General features: G+C 30.7%; 2 protein-coding genes across 2 annotated transcripts; both read left to right on the top strand.

Annotated features, from left to right (window-relative positions):
- Nucleotides 1–6,898: 6,898 nt before the first annotated feature.
- On the top strand, nucleotides 6,899–9,007 carry LOC114411953. Its single transcript, XM_028375704.1, has 5 exons — nucleotides 6,899–7,221; nucleotides 7,317–7,562; nucleotides 7,677–7,758; nucleotides 8,389–8,603; nucleotides 8,702–9,007. Exons 1-5 carry the CDS (start codon nucleotides 6,986–6,988, stop codon nucleotides 8,823–8,825), a joined length of 903 nt encoding a protein of 300 aa, XP_028231505.1. The 5' UTR covers nucleotides 6,899–6,985; the 3' UTR covers nucleotides 8,826–9,007.
- Nucleotides 9,008–12,167: 3,160 nt separating this feature from the next.
- On the top strand, nucleotides 12,168–18,242 carry LOC114411954 (E3 ubiquitin-protein ligase SIS3-like). Its single transcript, XM_028375705.1, has 10 exons — nucleotides 12,168–12,436; nucleotides 12,549–12,587; nucleotides 12,783–12,849; nucleotides 12,972–13,045; nucleotides 15,271–15,409; nucleotides 15,489–15,581; nucleotides 15,831–15,896; nucleotides 16,749–16,868; nucleotides 17,074–17,187; nucleotides 17,376–18,242. The coding sequence occupies exons 1-10, from the start codon at nucleotides 12,408–12,410 to the stop codon at nucleotides 17,781–17,783; spliced, it is 1,149 nt and encodes a 382-aa protein (XP_028231506.1). The 5' UTR covers nucleotides 12,168–12,407; the 3' UTR covers nucleotides 17,784–18,242.
- The last annotated feature ends 913 nt before the right edge of the window (nucleotides 18,243–19,155 follow it).

The raw sequence follows: 19,155 nt of genomic DNA on the forward strand, positions 1-19,155 counted from the left end.
TTTCTTATTATTCTTTTATTATTTATTATTTTCTTAACCAAATGTTTCAATAATAAATTACTATTTTTACCTAGGTAATTTTAAATTTTATCTTTAATTTTTTTAAGTAAATATAAATTTATTGATATAAAATATAACATACGGACATGGACATTTTTTTCATGAAATCAGGAAAATATACACTCAATTTGCAGGATTGAACAATTTACCTGAAAGTATATTAACATTTTAATTATTATTATGAAATTATTTTCAATTTATTATTATTATTATTATTATTATTGGAATGACAGATTCAAGGAATAGGTGGCATGGATGAAGTAATAGGTGGAACTAACAATGAAGATGAAGAAGTGGATGAAAAAGAATTGTAAGGCTTAACAAGAAAATGACTTGATTGCTACTCTTGATTATTTCAAGAGAGTCAAGAGAGAAGCCTAATATTTGTGAAGTTGAATGAGAGTCAGATAGTATTTACACTGTAGGTGCAAGAGAAAATAAATCACTAGAGCAATAAAAGTGACAATCGTAGAATGTTGAAATTTTCTACATTGGAAGTATAATTTCCAGTAACCTTTTGATGTGCGGAAGAAGTTTGTAAATACAAGATCTTCAATAGCATTAGTTGCAGAAAGCAACAACTATGTAAATAACTCTATAAGACATTCCGGTGTGATTGACATTGGCTGAAATTCCTGTCACTTCTGTTATCACATAACAGTTGCTTCTCATTTATCATGGTAACAACAACCATTCATATTTCCACAATATTTGTTGGACTAACAAACCCTGATTTACAACATTAGAACATAATTTTGGTTGAATTTCAGATTAAAAATAACATTATTATTATATCATGTAACTTATTTTTAGTTAATTAGTTTGTTGCGAATTTTAAATTAGTGGTTTTTTTATGTTATTATAATATCATGAAACACATAGAATAACTTTGGGCATATAAAAGTACCTTATCATTGTAAGTCATTTTGTGAAGATTTTCTTTTAAAATTTATGTGAGTTGACTCAACACAATTGAAATTAACTATTTGATGCAACTTCCAACTATTACGCATTTTTTTTCAAGAATATGGAATTTTAATTTAAAAGAATTTAGTAAGTGTTGACTTTTTAAGATTTATATTTACAGTAGATTTGGAATCATTAAATAATGAATTTGTATAAATTTAAATATTATTCACTAAATGATTTTTATATATAATAAATTCAAATATTTCATTTGAAAATTAAGCTTTAATACAAAATTATAAATAAACTTATTTTCTGTTACAGACAAAAATGGTTGTCGAAGATGACCACAATCCTCTCAAGAAGCACCGCAACTGATACTGTCGAAGCTGCCTACGGAAACTACAAGCCTCGCAGCAACCACTGCTTCTCCCATCCAAAAGCCCATCACCTTTGACTCCGAAGATCTCTTTTTTTCATCTATCATTTTTATTTCATCTTTCTTCGGTGCATTTTCCCTTTGTGAAATTGATGTTCATAATGTTCATTTTTTTTAAGAGATACGATCTATGAAGAACATGCAGATTGCAAAGACTTATGAAGATGAAGTTTTTCTTTTCTCTTTTTCTCCGTATAAATTTAAGTATAAAATAGAAAGATTATTTTTTTAAGTCAAGTAACAAAATCTATATTCAAGTTGTGGGAAGAGGTTTTTTCCTAAAGATAGAAATAACATTTACAATATAAAATATAATTTTTTTAAAGCAAGTAATAAAACTTATATTTAATTTTATGGGGAAACGTTTTTACTAAAGATAGAAATTATATATTAAAATATAAAACATAAAGATAATTTTTTTTAAGATAAATAAGAAAATCTATACTTAATTTATGTAGAGGAATTTTTTAATTAAAGATAAAAATTATATATTAAAATATAGAATATAAAGATGATTTTTCAAGAAGACAAGTAAGAAAATATTTACTTAATTTACAAAGAGATTTTTTTATTAAAAATATGAATTAAATTTAAAATATAAAATATGAAGGTGATTTTTTAAAAGCAAATAAGAAAATGTAAACTTAATTTACATGGAGAAACTTTTTTACTAAAAGATAGGAATTATATGTAAAATATAAAATATGAAGATGACTTTTTTAAAGCAAGTAAAAAAATATATACCTAATTTATGGGGAGTAACTTTTTTACTAGATATAAAAATTAAATATAAGATACCAAGTTGATATTTTTTTACTTAATCCTTTCATTCATCATGAGAAAGAGATCACAACTAATCCAGAGTTTGATCACGAGGTAAATAACCTCTGATCAAAAATTATTTTTGTTAAATATCAAACTCGGATATTATCAAAAAGATGATTTCTTTAAAGTAAGTAACAAAATTTATATTTAATTTAAGGGGAGTAACTTTTTTACTAGAAATAAAAATTAAATATAAAATATAAAAATAATTTTTTAAAAGCAAGTAAACAAATTTATACAGGGAGGAAGTTTTTAATAAAGATAAAAGTTATATTTAACATATGAAAAATGTTTTTTTAAAGCAAATAAGAATATCAATACTTAATATATGAAAAGAAACTCTTTTTTACAAAAGATAAAAATTATATATAAAATATAAAATATGAAAATATTTTTTTATAAAAAGTAAGAAATTTTATACTTTGTGGAGAGAAACTTTTTTCATAAAAATAGTAATTAAATATAAAATATGAAAATGATTTTTTTAAAGGAGGTAAAAAATTTTACTTAATTTATGGAGAGAAACTTTTTTAGAATCACATTAATAATTATAATGCATATATATAATTAGACATTTCTTTTCATACTCCTTTCTTATATGCTTTTAGTTAGACATTTCTTTTTCAGTTTAACAAATAGGTTATGTCAAATTTGTATTTTTAATCTCTTGAATATATTTTATTGTATTTTTTTATAAATAAAAATGCATAGGTTAAGAATATGTGCATTATGCATGAACCAAGGGCAAGCAACATACACGTTCAGCTTCACCCACTACCACAGAGTCTGCCATGGAAGACCCGCACCAGAGGTCCCAACACATTCTCACAGTCACGTTGCTTCCTTGTTGCGTACGTGTAGTTTTGTTGCAGTTGTCATTTTCTGTGCAAAATGGAGGTTCTCTCCACCTTGTTCATGGTAACATGCTAGCCTCTAGCTGCAAGACTTCTCGTATCTGATTTCCTTCTTAGTTTCCTGTGGTTAAGTTGTTTATTTTGTTTTATTGTGTTATTTCTTGTTCACGTAAATTTAATATACTGTAACCACTTTGTTCTATCTTTTTCTTTAATCTCACTAATTTGAATCTGTCACTATCTACTTTTGTCACTTACGCCTTACATTTACGAAAATTTGTTTGACATAAAAAATCAAATTCCATAATGTTATAGAATCATGCATGTGTGCTAGTATTTTCTGTCTCAAAATGTTTTTGGAATTAATTAAAAAGAATAAAAAGTAATTAATATATAAAAAATCATAACTTAATAAAGCTTAAGTCGTGATTACTTTGGATGCATTTCTAATTTAATTAGTTACTACAAAAGCTATAAAGGTCTAGTGATAGTTACTTTTGAATGTACTTATAATTTGATTTTGAAAATCATAAAAAAGGATTTAACAGTAATCATCTCGGATATATGATTATCACAAAAGCCCTTTTAAAATTTAAAAGATGAAAAATATAATAAAGATTTTGCAATAGCCACTTTGAATATACTTCTGACTTGATTTATTGCAAAAGTTATTTAAGGTTAATTATAATCACTTTAGACGTACTTTAGACTTAATTATCATGCAAACTTTTAAACTGAAAAATAAAAAAAATAAAAATGATAAAAAATATCAATGCACAAATGTTTTCTACAAAAAAAAATTATGTAATTTTATTTTTTTATTGCACTTGAAAATAAGTACAAGTAGGGGGTCACTCCTATTGAACTGAAAAAAAAATATAAATTGAAAAGATAAGAAATACAAACTAATCCTCTTTTTCATAATAATAAATTTCTCTTGTTAAAAATAACAATAAATAAAACATCCAAAATTTCTCTTTTATATTTTGTTTTGAGGGGTAAAAAATTTGATAAGTTATTCAAATATATACATTTAACTAGAGATAATTGTTGTGTATTCTAATTGTTAGGAGTTTGGCAAGTGTACCAAATGTCTAAGTAAGAAAGTCTCGGAAGTCCGAGTGTCAAATTCTACAGGAATTTTGTATGATATTTATCTTGGATAATTTTTCATACTTTTCAATTTTCAATTTATAAGAGGAAGAAATAATAAAAGAGAGGGGTAGAAGAAAGAGTAGGAAAGAAATAATAATGAATTATAAAAAGCAAAAAAATTAAAAGTAGAATAATTCAAGAGAAAATTCAATGGAATGCAAGTGTTAGGACCTAACATGCCTTATTTGCCTAGGATGTATGATTTTATGATTTTTCTTTATCAATTTAGTTGATTTTATTCTACCCACATCTGTTCATTTACTTGTCCCTAATTCTTCAGTATGACAAGCTTATTTTACTTATTTATCTCCCAAATTCCTTTGAAAAGATTCAACAAATAAAATGCATGAAGTCTAAATTCTAGATGTTTGCATAAATGCATGGACATAAAATTATCATTCTATGTCTAAAAATGACTTTCTTATGAAATCTTCTTTTTGTTTTATTAGGAGTTACTCTCTTTCGAGTATCTAACCCCTAAAACTAATGCATGCATATTTTCTTTAAATCTTATTTAGGAGTTATCTTTTCCAAGAGTTTAACCCCCAAAAGATTATAAAGATGAATAATATAAGATAAAAATAGAAAAGATAATATAATAGAAAAACCTGGAAAAGAATCCTGTTGCATTGATAGATATGAAGTACATCATACATCGCTTTGTCTTTTTAGGCCTGTCAGACCCTAACTAGGGGTCTGGTCACTCATGGCCATGAGGACTGCACAATAAGACGGATGAAAGAAATAAAGGGATAACATGATAAAAGAAAGGAGAAGAAGAGTTCTCAGGCTTTAGATAGTAGTGAGAGTGCTCTTAGGCTAGGTGTGTCGTTTCCCCTTGGCCTGATCTCTATTTATAGTTGCTGAAGTGGGCTTTGGACTTTCGTAGGCTTGCTTAGCGCGACCTTCCTCGCTCAGCGCGTGTAGATCGTGCGCTTAGCGGACACCTCTCGCTTAGCGCGTTCTGTCTCTGTTCCACGCGTGTTGCGCGCTGAGCGCGAGTACCAACTCTCGTGCTTAACGCCTCGTCTAGTGCTTGTGTCTCATGTCTTGCTTAGCGCGAGTTGTGCGCTTAGCGAGACACGGGGCTGTGCCTTGTTGCTGATTCTTCATTTTTTCATTATTTTTTTTTCCAATTTTTGCTTTTAACACCTTCAATTTTTATATCTGCAGTCAAGATTTAACGAAATATCAATTCTTTAACACTTAAGCGCAAATAACTGTTAAATAATTGTTTTTAAAGACAATTTTACTTTATTTTCTATCATAAAAGTACAACTATTTAGCCGTTATCACTAATATCTCCTGAATACGTAATCGACACCTAGACTTAAAATCTGATTTTGAGACTATTTTCTTTTAAAGGTTTTTTCCTAATTTTCCTTGATAAACTATGGTGATCACTTCTTTAATTTTTAATGTATTTTTTATTGTCTTGCCGTGATCGGGTTGTGACATTTATGATGAGAGATATTAAATAAATTTTAATTTGAGAAAAGAATAAAAATATGCCTCAATAACATTAGGAATAATTTAAAAAAATATAATTTTAGACAAATTTAATAATACTAAATAAATAAATAATTATTTTTTATTCACAATGAATTAATTAATTGGGTATTATAAAAAGACAGGAGGAATATATTACTACCATGACTTTTTGTGTGTGTTTATTTTATGTATATAATAATTAATATTTTTATTTATTTATCTGTGGGTTAACTTATGAGTTATATTTTTAACTGTTTTTATAAAAAAATTTGGCATATTAATTAACTAAGGATGATTTGAGTTGAAATCTTCGATCCAATAATAAAATAGGTTCATCTCAATTCAGTCATTTTTTAGTAAGTTGAAAACAGGTTGTTGATCTAGTTTGACATTCTTATTACTAATTTAGATATCAAAGTTTGAGCATGTATTTATCATCTTCAAATGAGTCTGGATTCTCTCCTGTACTTGGGGTCTGGAGAGGAGTTAAATCCGTACTCAACCACAACAAGTAGAGGATAATTTACTAGAGAAATCCCTGAATTAAAATGTGAATATAATATTTTTTTATCAGGTAAACATTAATTATTATTTGTTAGTTTCTTTAACAGAAGAGATTGAATCTCTAATCCTTCCCTACTTTCCTCCTTGGATATAATATTTTTTTGAGGTAGTATCAAACAAAAAAATAATATTTTAAAAACACACGTTAATTAATTATATGCACATCTTGCTTATTAAAAAAAAACTTAATTAATTGTAGCTGGATTGAATATGGGTGCTTGGCTTTTACCCTTGACGTACACATCCTCAGCAACGTGTAAGATCTGATCACATAAAGGTAAGTGTTCCTAATTTTTTTTTTAATGAAAGTTCCTAATTCCTATACTAGCAGTTAAGAGTATTTGAGAATTCAATTCGTACGTAGCAAATATTTCCTTTAAAAAATAATTCATTTGCAAAATTATGAACATAAACTATTAAAGTTTAAATAAATTATATTTATTAATATAATGTGTCAAAATATAAAGCTAAATTCAAATTCAAAATTGTAAACAGATTTAAAACTTAATATATTTTTTTTAAAATATATCTTTAATATAATATGTTAAGATTTAAAATTTGAAGATAAATGGTCTAAATATCTTTTTCTCCACTAAAACGATATTTGGTGTGTCGTAGTTGCAGGATGCAGCTGCAGCCAATAATGTTGCTACTGATAAGGTTGTAAAGCTCTGCCATTGCTGCGAAGAAAATGTTGGCACCAAAAACTCACACGTGCGAGGCTCTTTCTCTTTCTCTGCCACAACCGTCATCTCCTCCTCCGGAGCCCGTGAACATCCTCTTCCGCCGCCGCCAACTCCTCAGCGCCACCGCATCCACCATTTCCTTCAATTTCACTGTCCCTTTCACAACCTCTCTGTCCATGTCAGAGCCGGTAGCCAGTGCCGGCGGCCTCTTCCAAATGCCCCCACCACGCCTCATCAACCGGTAATCCCGTAAAACAAGACATACAGTGATAACAAGCTAACAAGGAATAAAAAAAAAGCATGGGTTGTTAATTATCTTGTTGTTTGCGTGAGAAGGTATTTTCTGGTGAGAGCGGGTGAGTCGGAGTTCGAGAGCATGGGAGTTATCAACACAAACCCAGTGGAGAAGACTTCTGTGGATAGCGGCTTATCTGAAAGAGGGAAGAAACAGTCTATAAAATCAGCTTTTGATTTGAAAGAAATGGGAGCGTGTGACAAGGGCTGTTGGATCTGGTCTGCTATTACTCAGAGAGCTTACCAGACTGCTGAGATTATTGCTTCTGTTAATGGAGTTACCCGTAGGTTTGTTTGTTTGTTTGTTTTGTTTTTTTCCCTATTTAATTTGCCACCATATATAATTGCTATGCACCCCAATTTCCAAAACCTGACCATACTTGTAAATTTCTTTCATTTCAGTTATATAGTCCCAGAATACAGCTTTCTGGATGCCCGTGGATTAGGTGCCTTTGAAGGAAAAAAGTTGGAATATGTTTCAGAAGTAGGATTTCTTTCCCAACTATTTTCTTCAAATAGTACTCCTATAAAATGCTTTTAAGAAATTTTTTTGATGTTTTTTTATAAGATTATTTTTTACTTTTTAGATACATTAATTATTTTTTTCCTATATATCTTTTCTTAATTATTTTCTCTTCAAACATTAATGATGAATTATTTAATGGATAGAGAGATAAGAAAAACATAATTTTAGAACCATAGTATAAATAATTGCCATATTTAATGTGATTAATTACTTTTCTTAAGAGATATGAAATAGTTGAAAGTGTTTTACAATTAGAAATGGAGTACATTGATTTTTTTGTTTAATTTTCATGTGCTTTAAGTTTGTAAAAATCAACATGAGACCATCATGTGTATGTGTTTACGTCTTGATCAGTTTCTATACAACATGTCATATGAAGATTAAGTAAGACATGATTGTCTCGAATCATCTAGTAATTTCTCCAGGTATTATCAAATTATAGTGTATAAAAGGATAAAATTAAAATGAGTCTTATCCTTGATTCCTTTTTTACAAATTTCCTACATGCTTGTTTTGATGAGCTAAAGTGGGATTTGTGCATTGATGTTAAGAACGTATCTGAGTGTGGGGAATTTTCAAATGCTCCAGGTGTATGCATCAGATGGTATATCTCCGAACATCAAGCCTCCTCCCATTAATGACGGAACTCCGAATGAGAGTGTTGCAGATGTTTTTGTTCGTGTGACACAGCTCATGTCAATTCTTGAAACTCAGTATTCGGGTGACACCGTTATTATTGTGTCGCCAGATTCTGACAACTTGACAATCCTTCAGGCAGGTTTGATAGGACTAGACCTTCGAAGGTATGGTTTTAATCAAAAGCTTCAATTAAGGTTTTAATTTTGGTTACTAGTTCAGTAGTTCTGCATCACTTTTTTTGTTGCTTTTTCTTGAATTTCAGGCACAGGGAACTGTCTTTTGCACCTGGTGAAGTTCGCTTTGTTGATCCCAATGACATTCCCGTATATAAGCAGCCTGCATCTGCTATATATAAATGTTCCAAGAACCCACCAAATTGTAACTAACTGTTTTCTTTTGGTTCAAGGTATAACAGGAATATGGATATCGATTAATAATAGTTCAAGTTGTACTGATGTTTAATTATAAATTAAAAAAACTTACTATCTTAATACAAACTAAAGATGATTAGATGGATGTGAGTTCATATATGTAAGTGAAAACCTAAAGATTAATTTGAGTTTTGTAAGAGATGATTTGGGCCTTGGGGTATCCCTGTCCTGTATAATGGATATAGTTATCCCTGACTCTCTTTGTACTTCAATTTTTCCAAGTTGAAGCATACAAAGATGGAAATTTAACCATCAAATCTTGGGGCAAATTAATTAGTTTATCTTGTAGTTAATATGTTTGGGTAAATATTACTTATTCAGCAAACAAATTAAAAACGTTCAAAATACCAAACCCTACATACGTTATAGTGCATGTTTGATTCTCTGTGCAAATTGTTGTCATATGAATTTCGAGACAGATTCAACAGTCTAATGCAAAATGAACGCTGATCTATTGATACATTTACGTTTGGCCTCACCAAAGTCAAGTCAAAAGAAAGGGTTCTTATGTTTGTGAAACAAAAAATGTTGATCAATCTGTACAATGGATGGAGAATATATATGCAGGGAAGATCATTAGTTTGCTCCTGCATGGTGATTAAATGCATAATGGAGAAAGGAGAATTATGCAACTGATAGACTCGGTTCAAAATAAAATTTATGCAACTGATGGATTCAGTTCCAGAGAACGTGACATAGAGGTGGAGAACTCCAAACGAACCTTAATTACTAGCTCAAAAATCCATCCAAAACCAGCACGATAAAGAGCTACTCATCAGTAAAGTCTTATCAGCAGAAAATCCAACGTTACTGCACGAAGAAAGAAACATAACTTCAGAAGAAATCCAGAGAAAAAGTTGAATAGGGAAAGCATGAAGATGGCTGAGCTGTTTCTAAATTGTTGCTGGATTGACCAGAGACAATAAGACTGACTTTTAATTCCCAGAATGACAATATCATCGAGCTAGTAATAACATTAACATATAATTCATTACTTAAATCAAAATAATCAAGATAAAAAATTTCCTCTAAAAACTTTTTTAAAAGACAAATTCCACAAGTAAATCCAGTAGTACAGTCTAATGTGAGGTACAGTTTCAGAAAGGAACAAATGGAAATATATTTCTACACGGCTATTTGAATATTAGAAAGTTGTGAGAAACAAATGTTTTGTTACTTTAATTCAGTGATTTCCTTTAATGCAAGGTCAGTGATTTTATGCGACTATGTGCCTGATTGTGAAGAATAAACACCAAAATGCCAAAGATTGTGAAGAAGAATTAATGCATTGATTGATGGATACATTTATTTTTTTAGACTACTTTAGTTTAAATGAGTCATAATCTTATATACTTTTCTTCTTTAGTCTATGCAAGTTATCTATATATTAATTCGAATGTGGTTTGATATAATTTTGACTAACATTTTATAAACACTTCTATGGGCATATGCAATATATTGACACAAATGCAGGGTTGAACTTTGTACTTCTATATTCGACAATTAAATTTATCTTTGTAATACATAGTTTAAATCATTGGACATTCTTTGTTACGCTTATCATGGTCTTATTCGATTTAAATAAAATTCTCCTTCATTAAAGTATGTGGTCAAGACAAAAAAAAATCATTAGACATTTTTATGTCTTTGTTTATGCATTTATTATATATAGTATTAATTAGTTACATGCTAATCATATATTTGTTCTTATTATGTAACTCTTTGAACACCATTTCTTATATTTTATCCATTAATTTTTAACTAATGGTTATAATTATATCAAGTATTTAATAAAATGTTAATTATTAAGATTGTGATAAATATTAATTTTTTAATTAACAATTATAATTACATTTAGTTTCTAAATGCATCTCTTTTTTTGTTTTTTTCCTAAATATATCTCTTAACCCTATAGTTATCCAAAAACATAATAAAATTTATTAATTATATTAAATAAAAAAGTACCATATACGCTGAAAATAGAAACAACTATTTATGGCAAGAGTTAAGCAATTATTTAAATTACTAATCCAATTTCATTTGTTGTAAGCTTTATTAATAGCAATATTTATTAGAATATCATATACAGTAAATAAATTAAATATTAATCAGTGCTTACCATTTTTGTCAACATGTAACAAAAAAAATCATTTATATCAACTAGTTTATCTCTAAATATAAGTAAAATTACATTAATACTATATCACATTATAACACTAATTATTTTCTTTAAATAGTGTCGATATTAGATACAGCTTACTAAATAACCAGCATATTTTTTTAGCTATATTTGATCTAAATGCGGTGCTTCATGCATTAAAAGGTATTGATCCAAAATGGGTTTTCTACCGCATATGCACTTATGCAGCAAAATTAAAAAGAAAAAAAAATAGAGAATGTGTAAATGAAAAAAAAAATAGGATAGAAAAATGAAGAAAGATTGCAGAAAAATAGGGCAGTTTCAGAAAATCCGTCAAAAAAGTTAGGGTCTGTTTGGAAGTTTGTTTGAAGTTTTCTAAATAGAAATTTCCACTTTTCAAAATAGCAAATATAAAAGGAAGAGAGGAAGAGAGATAGATTGATGACAAGTTTAACTCAACGGGATTCCAAAGTCTGTGTGTTTCGAAAGCAGGTGAATCTAATGCCTAATGAGTTTTCAGATGAAAATTATAACAGAGAATATGTTTGGGTGGCTATAATTCAAGTTGCTGCAGCAGCGTGTGTTCCAAAGCACTCCCAACGCATAAGTAAGGGGAGAGTTTCTTTTGCAGACGTGATTTGAAATTTTTGCATTAGAATACATAATTTTTCTGTTCAAGGTGGTTTTAACGCTAATCTAGATACATTTTTTTTGGAACATATGGTAGGAGAGAAACTTTTTTATATTCGAAAATTACAATTCCTAGTTTTTGATAATTATGAATGTTGAGAATGAATAAAATTTATTTAATTAATTATTTTAATTATTTATCATATTATATATTAAAATTTTTACCTCTCCCTTATAAAATAATTTTCATGAAAAATTGTTTAAAAAATATTTTTCGAACGGAGTATTATGTTTTAAAAATGTATACCAAATGAAAAAGTAAGAAAAAAGAAATATGAATATGAGTCACGGTTAAACTGAAAGAATTCCCTGGTATCTGATAATGCAATGGAGTGGGTGGTCTCATAACCAGAATTAACATAATTGAAATCTAATATAATCGAATCCAAAGGGAAAAAAGTAAAAAATGAAGTGGACAGTGACAGTTTTTAACATTAGAGATGGTGAACGTGAAGTAAATGCGAAGAAGTGCAGTGTGCAACACGCGCACACTCAAACAAACAAATCAGCACAAGTCAATGTGCCGTTGGCGGTGCGGTGATCACATTTTTTACTGTGTCTTCTTCTCTTCACTCACCTCTTTTTTCCCCTTTTCCCCATCTTCATCTTCTTCTTCTTCTGCATTTCTCTCCCATTCCCGCTGCTTAAGGACGATCCTCCTATACGACACCGCTTCTTCTTCCTAGGGTTTCTCTGAATCAATTCCCATGGCCATCAGAGGCGTCGATTTCAAGTGGTTAGTTAGTGCTCTCTCCCTCCCTCTATTGTATGAGCTTGATTTCAAGATCGCCCTGTATTTTTATTTTGTTTTATTCCTCTTTTGATTTAATTTAACTCATTCCTTGCAGGTACGATGGGTTTTTCTTGTCCATGCTCGCCACCAGTGTGTATCCTTTCTCAATCCAGCTTCTGGATTTTCCTAGTTTTGCTTTCATTCTACATTTTCACTTGCCTCGTCATTCCTTCCTTCTTTAGCCACTTTCTAGTTTAATCAGAATCAGTTTTGCGATAAACATTGAAAATAATACAAAAAAGAAATAAGAAATGTGTATGCATGTATTCTTTAACCTCTCTACTTGTAGAGTTATAGTGGCAATTAATTGGAAGCGGTATCATTCTTGTACGTATCCGTTGCATATATGGATTGTGGTGGGGTTTCCTTTCCTTATTTTAATTATTCCTTTTAATATCACTATTTATTTCTATTTTTTCGTATATGATAAGGTTGCCTCGTAAATGATCCCTTTCCTTTTTCTTTCATTTGTGCTCAGGTCGACTACACTACTGTGTTTGTTTTCCGGCTCTTGATGTTTGTTGATAACGGGCTTGCTGCAGGAATGGGATTGTAAGGCCTTTCATCCATATTTTAATATAAATATGACAAATGTTAATCGGTGTCCTTAGGACATTAGTATTAGTTAAGGAATTAAAAAACGAGACTTTTATTGGGATGCGCAAAATTACATTACCCATGACTTTTTTTTTTTTTACGTTCTCATGTGATTTTCACAGTAAATACTTTCTCTTTTTAATCAGTGACCTATAATATTTTGGCTTTCTTCAATTTACATTGGTTGTATGCACTAATTTAATTGAAATTAGAGTACGATGGATAAGGTTTGGTGTTTCACCATTCTTATACGTTTCTTTTAAGTATGTCAAATTGAAGATTAGCCATATCTATGAAGCACGGATACTACTCCTGTTTGAAATGCCACTGTGTCCGTCATGTTTCGGTGCTTCATAGGCCATATCTGAATGTGCAATGAAATGCATTCTGTAACTAAGAAGAATTGCTAGTATTACACTCTATCAAATACACTATTATTGGCTAGAATTTATTAAAACTCATGAAATAATGTTGGTTCACTCCCTAATTAATGAGTGTCCCCCAAAATTTTATGATTTTCAATAAATTTTAGTTAATAATAAAGAATTTGTTGGAAAGTGTATTGTTAGTGCCTCATCTAAAATACTTGTACAAATGTTGATCGTCAACTTAGCGTGTGGATGTCGTTGATGCAATCTCTATAATTCTAGTTCTAGATGCAACTAATGTGCTCATAGCAGTAGCACCGACACTGCTTGTTGGAGGTGTATTCAAGTTTTTGACATGTGTCAGATACCGAGACACCAACACTTGATTGCGTGTGTTGAACATTCCAATCTGGTGTTTTAGTAGAAAATAAATTCAGCTTTGACATGTGGAGGACATGGCTGGTTACAAACTCTAACACCTAGCTGACACTTCCATTTGGCTGGACATGAAAATGGATACGACCTGTTTCAAAATTTTCATTTTTTAAAAAATCGAAAACAAAAGAACAAACATCTTGATTTTGGTAGTAGATGGATGGATGGATTGAAGTTGAAAGATAGTTCAATAGTTCATCATGTTTTATATTCTTTTGTAAAGAAACAAAGTGCTCAAATTGTATAATTATGTCTCTTAGTATTGTTTGCAAGACTCTTTATAGCAGGGAAAATGTAATACTTAACAATTTTATCCTCAATTTAGATTTTTTATGCTCATTTAAGTTTATGTGTGTGTGTATATCATGATTCTTAATTTAGATCTTCTATAAATGATGCCCATATTTACTTTCATATAATTATATATATTTGTGCTGGTGTCTTATATTTTGGATATTGCCAATGTTTACATGTCCATGTTTACATCTGTGCTCCATAGGTTCATGTCGCCATTATTGTATGGATAGCTCTAATTTTAACATGAGAGAAATTTGTTGATCCGACTAATAATTTTGCGGAATCACACAGTGCCTTGAATGGATGGCATGGCTTAAGTTTAGAAGTTAAAATAGCACCATGGAACCTGAGGATAAACAAGTTTATGGAAAGTATTAATGGCCTGTGGTTTATGAAAGGATATTTTCAAGTGTTCTGGAAAATGAAGTTTCCTGGGTTTGTTTTTCCACTTAATTTGTCTTTGGGGGTGGGGGTGAGGGTGGGCATGTATAATATTGCATTCCCAAAGAATTACATTCTCAAGAATACTATGACCAGGAATGTTTTTTCTGAGTACATTTAAAAATACATTGTATTAAATTTTAGTATTCTAAGGAATGTTTTTTAAAATTAAAAAATGATTAAAAGAATGAGTACAAATGTAAGTGATAATTGACTTAGCAAATAACTTCCCATATTCCCATGGGGAATATAACTTCTCCACACCTCACCCTGGGAGTAAAAATGAAGTATAAGAATGTATTGTTACTTTCCCAGGGCATGAACAATTACTGGTAATAAATTTTTAAAACTCATAACAATCATGGAATATTACATTCCCAAGTTCACATTCCAGGAATAAAATTTTAAACGTTGAAACAAACACACCCTTGGCTGTTGAGCATTCAAGTGCAAAATAATTTATGATCATTTGCTTGATGACTGATTTTTTTATTTCATAATATTATGAAACTCATCTAAAATGGTTCTGAATTTTTGTGTTGTATCTAACAAATAAAGTCAAATGATGTTTTAATTCATCAAATCCCTGTACTAATTCAATTGCGCTTTTATGCCCCCTCCCCCTTTGTATGCTTCTAGAGATTTTGGGTGGCAGCAGAGATATGCTCGTTTCTGTGGAAGAGTAGTTGTCTTTTCAATCCTTGTGTTGCTTCTCTATCCATTTCTTTGGGCTTGGACTGTAATTGGTACCCTGTGGTTCAGCAGTGCCAAGAACTGTGTATGTTTTATTCTTGTTTTACCTTCAGTGTACTCTTGTTAACAAGCTTTTGATGCATAATGCAATCAATTACTTGCAGTTGCCTGAAGTGGGTACAAAATGGGGCTTTCTCATCTGGTTACTTTTTAGCTACTGTGGACTCCTTTGCATTGCTTGCATGTCGCTGGGGAAGGTTAGTAGTGCTCTATTGCTACCTGTTATATGTTTTTGAACTATCCTTTCTTCCAATTGAAAAGGTACTAACGAGACTTACTTAGCTATGGTTTGTTTCTGTGTGCAAAATCTTTTTGTTTGGCTTGTCATGTTTTTCTTGTTTCTGAACAACCCATCAACAGGAAATTTCTACAGAATACTATTCTCCTTCGTTGTTTCATATCTAGGTTGGCATTGCTCTCACCGTGGTTTGTTTAACTCTTTGCAGTGGTTGACTCGAAGACAAGCACATTTATTGCGTGCCCAACAGGGTATCCCTGTATCTGAATACGGGGTAAGCTTTACCTTTACTCAACATATGCTACTGTGTTAGTTATGTGTGTTGTGGATACTGCTGTTTGGCATCAAATGAGTGTTTCTAAACAATATTCTGAATCACCTGGAAAAAAATTCGTTGTTTCCCCCTCCTCCACAAGGAAAGGGAGCAAGGGACTGTGTTAAACTTTTCTCATCAATTTGTAGTTGGTACAGTCAGTTATGTGTTAAGTTTGGAATAACGTGTAATCTGACATACTGTTGAAGCTAGCTCATCGTCTGGTGCAATCTTTTCTAATAACTACACTGAGACTGAGAGTATGAGTCCATATTGCTTTGTTCTAATTTTACTCGTCTTGATTTTGTGAACCATGTCATAATTTTCATTTTATGAAGTTACGCTAATCTAGCACTTACAAATTGGAGACTGCCTAGTAAAATGGTAGATTGTTTTGTTTTGTGCTTATTTTCCAGATTATATATTGAATTGTGCTCCCTTTCACTGTATAGCTTTATGGTTGGTTGTTCTGTTAGGGCATGTTTGGATTTCTGTTGGGATGGTTTCAAAAGTATGCTTGAGAGTAAAATCAGCTTGGGTACCCCCTAAAAGCATGTTTGAGAGTAATATTTTACCTGGAAATCGAGTTTTGGAGAAGACTTGGGGATACTTTTGCAAACTCAGTTTACAAACTTAAGTTAAACTCATATTGACTAAAATTTCTCTATTATTTCAAAGATTTGTAAATGCTGGGTTGATTGAAGTCTGATCTGTAATCATATTCTTAGCAATCTAAATGTATATTCATTTATGTTTGATCATCCATACTTTACAATTATTAGATGTTAACAATTGCTCTTTTCTTTTTGTTAGGTTCTGGTTGACATGATCCGAGTTCCCGATTGGGCATTTGAAGCTGCAGGTCAAGAAACAAGGGGCATGGGCCAAGATGCTGCTGCATATCATCCAGGACTTTACCTAACTCCAGCTCAGGTAGTTTTGACCAATGTTTCTAGTCTTGTTGATTTCATATTAGAATTTCTATAAAGTAGCAGATCATGTTATTCTTTGTTATGCAGAGTGAACTTTATTGTCAGTTTGTCACATAGTTAATGGAATATATGGCTTGAATTTGATGAATTAGTCATACCCTCTGTTTTATGTTTTTGACAAGGTGTTGGTTATTATTTTGGCACAGAGAGAAGCAGTTGAAGCTTTAATTCAGGAACTCCCAAAGTTCAGGTTAAAGGCTGTTCCTACTGATTGCAGTGAATGCCCCATCTGCTTAGAAGAGTTCTATGTAGGAAATGAGGTATGCTTTTTCCTAATTAAGGATCTCAAGCAGGTCATGCCATGTGCTACTTACTATCTATTACTGAAAAATGTGCTCCTCATCTGACCTCATGAATTATTGGATCCCTACATTTTTAAGAAAGGTGAGATGCAATGTGTATTGTAAAGGACAACTGAAAAATTAGTTTCACACTTACACTAACGCAGGTCCGTGGCCTGCCTTGTGCTCACAATTTTCATGTCGAATGCATTGATGAGTGGCTTAGGTTGAATGTGAAATGTCCTCGGTGCCGTTGCTCAGTTTTCCCAAACCTTGATCTTAGTGCACTGTCCAATCTCCGTGCTGAGCCTGAAGAATCTTCTGCCAGTGTTGTGACAACAACCAGATATGTGAGAGGCCAACCATCTAGTCAAAGTTACCGGCTAAGATTGCAGGGTCTTCTGCGTCCAGTCGGTGCTGAAATTGCAGGACCAGTTGGTGACATAGATAATGTGTTGGAAAATGCCGAGAATGGCAGCGTATCAATTGTGACTCAAAATGCATCATCTGGAGACCATGCCTCTTCTGTCGAATGTATGCCTGTTACTGTCAGTCATTCCTCTGCACAAAGTTAGGTTACATTGTTTCTGAAGTTCTATTATATTTCTAACCCATTCTAGAGAAGGTGAAGAATGCCTATCCATATCTGGCCCTTGTAAAAACGGTCCACATTCATGTTTGATCCACATAAAGAATTGGGTCAGTTTCTTGTCGGGAGCTTGGAGTTGTCGGACTTGGAAAATGAAAGTATACTATTTTGCTTAACTAACATAGATTAGAGCTGCAAATGTGTAGTTGTCTTTACGTTTAATAGCTTGTAAAGAGAGTTTGAAATTCCAATTATATATTGAATTCTGATTTTGCATTTTTCCGTCCTACTAGGGATAAGATATTTTCACGTTTTTTGACAGCGGGGTGTAGGATTATGGACATCATCAGGGAGAATATACACACAGACAGTGTTGTAGGTACTTTGTAAAAGTTAACAAACTGATTTGTGATTGAATTGAATAAAATTATTTTTATCCTATTAATGTATAATCTATTTTGTTTTATTTTTATTTATTCAATGTGCAATATAATATTGTCTCTTCTATAAGAATTGACATTTTATGATAACTTTATTTTATCAATACATGTAAACATAGACTTACTTATCACCAGTTTCATTTATCTATTAATTATTAATGTATATGATGTGTATAGTTAAATAGTTAGGGGGTGTTTGGTTTGGTTGTTTTCTGTTTTCATTTTCACTGAAAACAGAAAACGATGATGAAAATGTGTTTGGTTGGATTTCTAAAAATATTTTCAGTGAAAATGAAAACAGGAAACAATCAGAAAATGAAAATAATAAATTCTCGTTTAAAATGAAAATAATAAATTCTCGTTTTCAGTGTTTTCAGTTGAGAATCTCATTTCAAGTAAAATGAAATTGTGGTGACAATGAATGTAACTTTAAGCAAATCTAAAAATACAAAAAGACAAGAAGTCAATATATCATAAATTTTCAGTATTTTTATTTCATGAAAACAGAAAATAAGAAGTCAAACCAAACATTTTTTTAGAATTCTAGTCTTTTGAAAATGAAAACAGGTTTCAGAAAATGAAAACAAAAAATAAAAATGCAAACCAAACACACCCTAAGTCAAACACTAGAGAAAGCTCTTGTAAAATTTAAACTTATTTGCAAACTTGATTCTGAAACTTTATAAACAAAGCATAAAGAATTTTTTTTTGGATAAATCATTAATTATATAAAATAAGGTTTTATTATGTAATGTGGTTCTTTGTTATAATAATAATCTGTAATAAAATATATTAAAAATAATAAAAAATCTCAAATTTATAATAATCCGAATATAGTTCATGTATAATGGATGAAGCCAAATGAATGCGTCTTTACCTTAAAACAAAATATTATCCTCAAATATGAATATCTAAGCT

The sequence above is a fragment of the Glycine soja genome, chromosome 5 (genome assembly GCF_004193775.1).
Source record: "Glycine soja cultivar W05 chromosome 5, ASM419377v2, whole genome shotgun sequence".
Lineage (NCBI taxonomy): Eukaryota > Viridiplantae > Streptophyta > Magnoliopsida > Fabales > Fabaceae > Glycine > Glycine soja.

Excerpts from the sequence above, each read along its gene's own strand:
- LOC114411953 (XM_028375704.1), top strand. The coding sequence starts at position 6,986 with ATGTTGGCACCAAAAACTCACACGTGCGAGGCTCTTTCTCTTTCTCTG. Across the intron at positions 7,222-7,316 it reads CCACCACGCCTCATCAACCG|GTATTTTCTGGTGAGAGCGG; the intron begins GTAATCCCGTAA and ends TTGCGTGAGAAG. Across the intron at positions 8,604-8,701 it reads ATAGGACTAGACCTTCGAAG|GCACAGGGAACTGTCTTTTG; the intron begins GTATGGTTTTAA and ends CTTGAATTTCAG.
- LOC114411954 (XM_028375705.1), top strand. The coding sequence starts at position 12,408 with ATGGCCATCAGAGGCGTCGATTTCAAGTG. Across the intron at positions 16,869-17,073 it reads TTTACCTAACTCCAGCTCAG|AGAGAAGCAGTTGAAGCTTT; the intron begins GTAGTTTTGACC and ends ATTTTGGCACAG. Across the intron at positions 17,188-17,375 it reads AGTTCTATGTAGGAAATGAG|GTCCGTGGCCTGCCTTGTGC; the intron begins GTATGCTTTTTC and ends ACACTAACGCAG.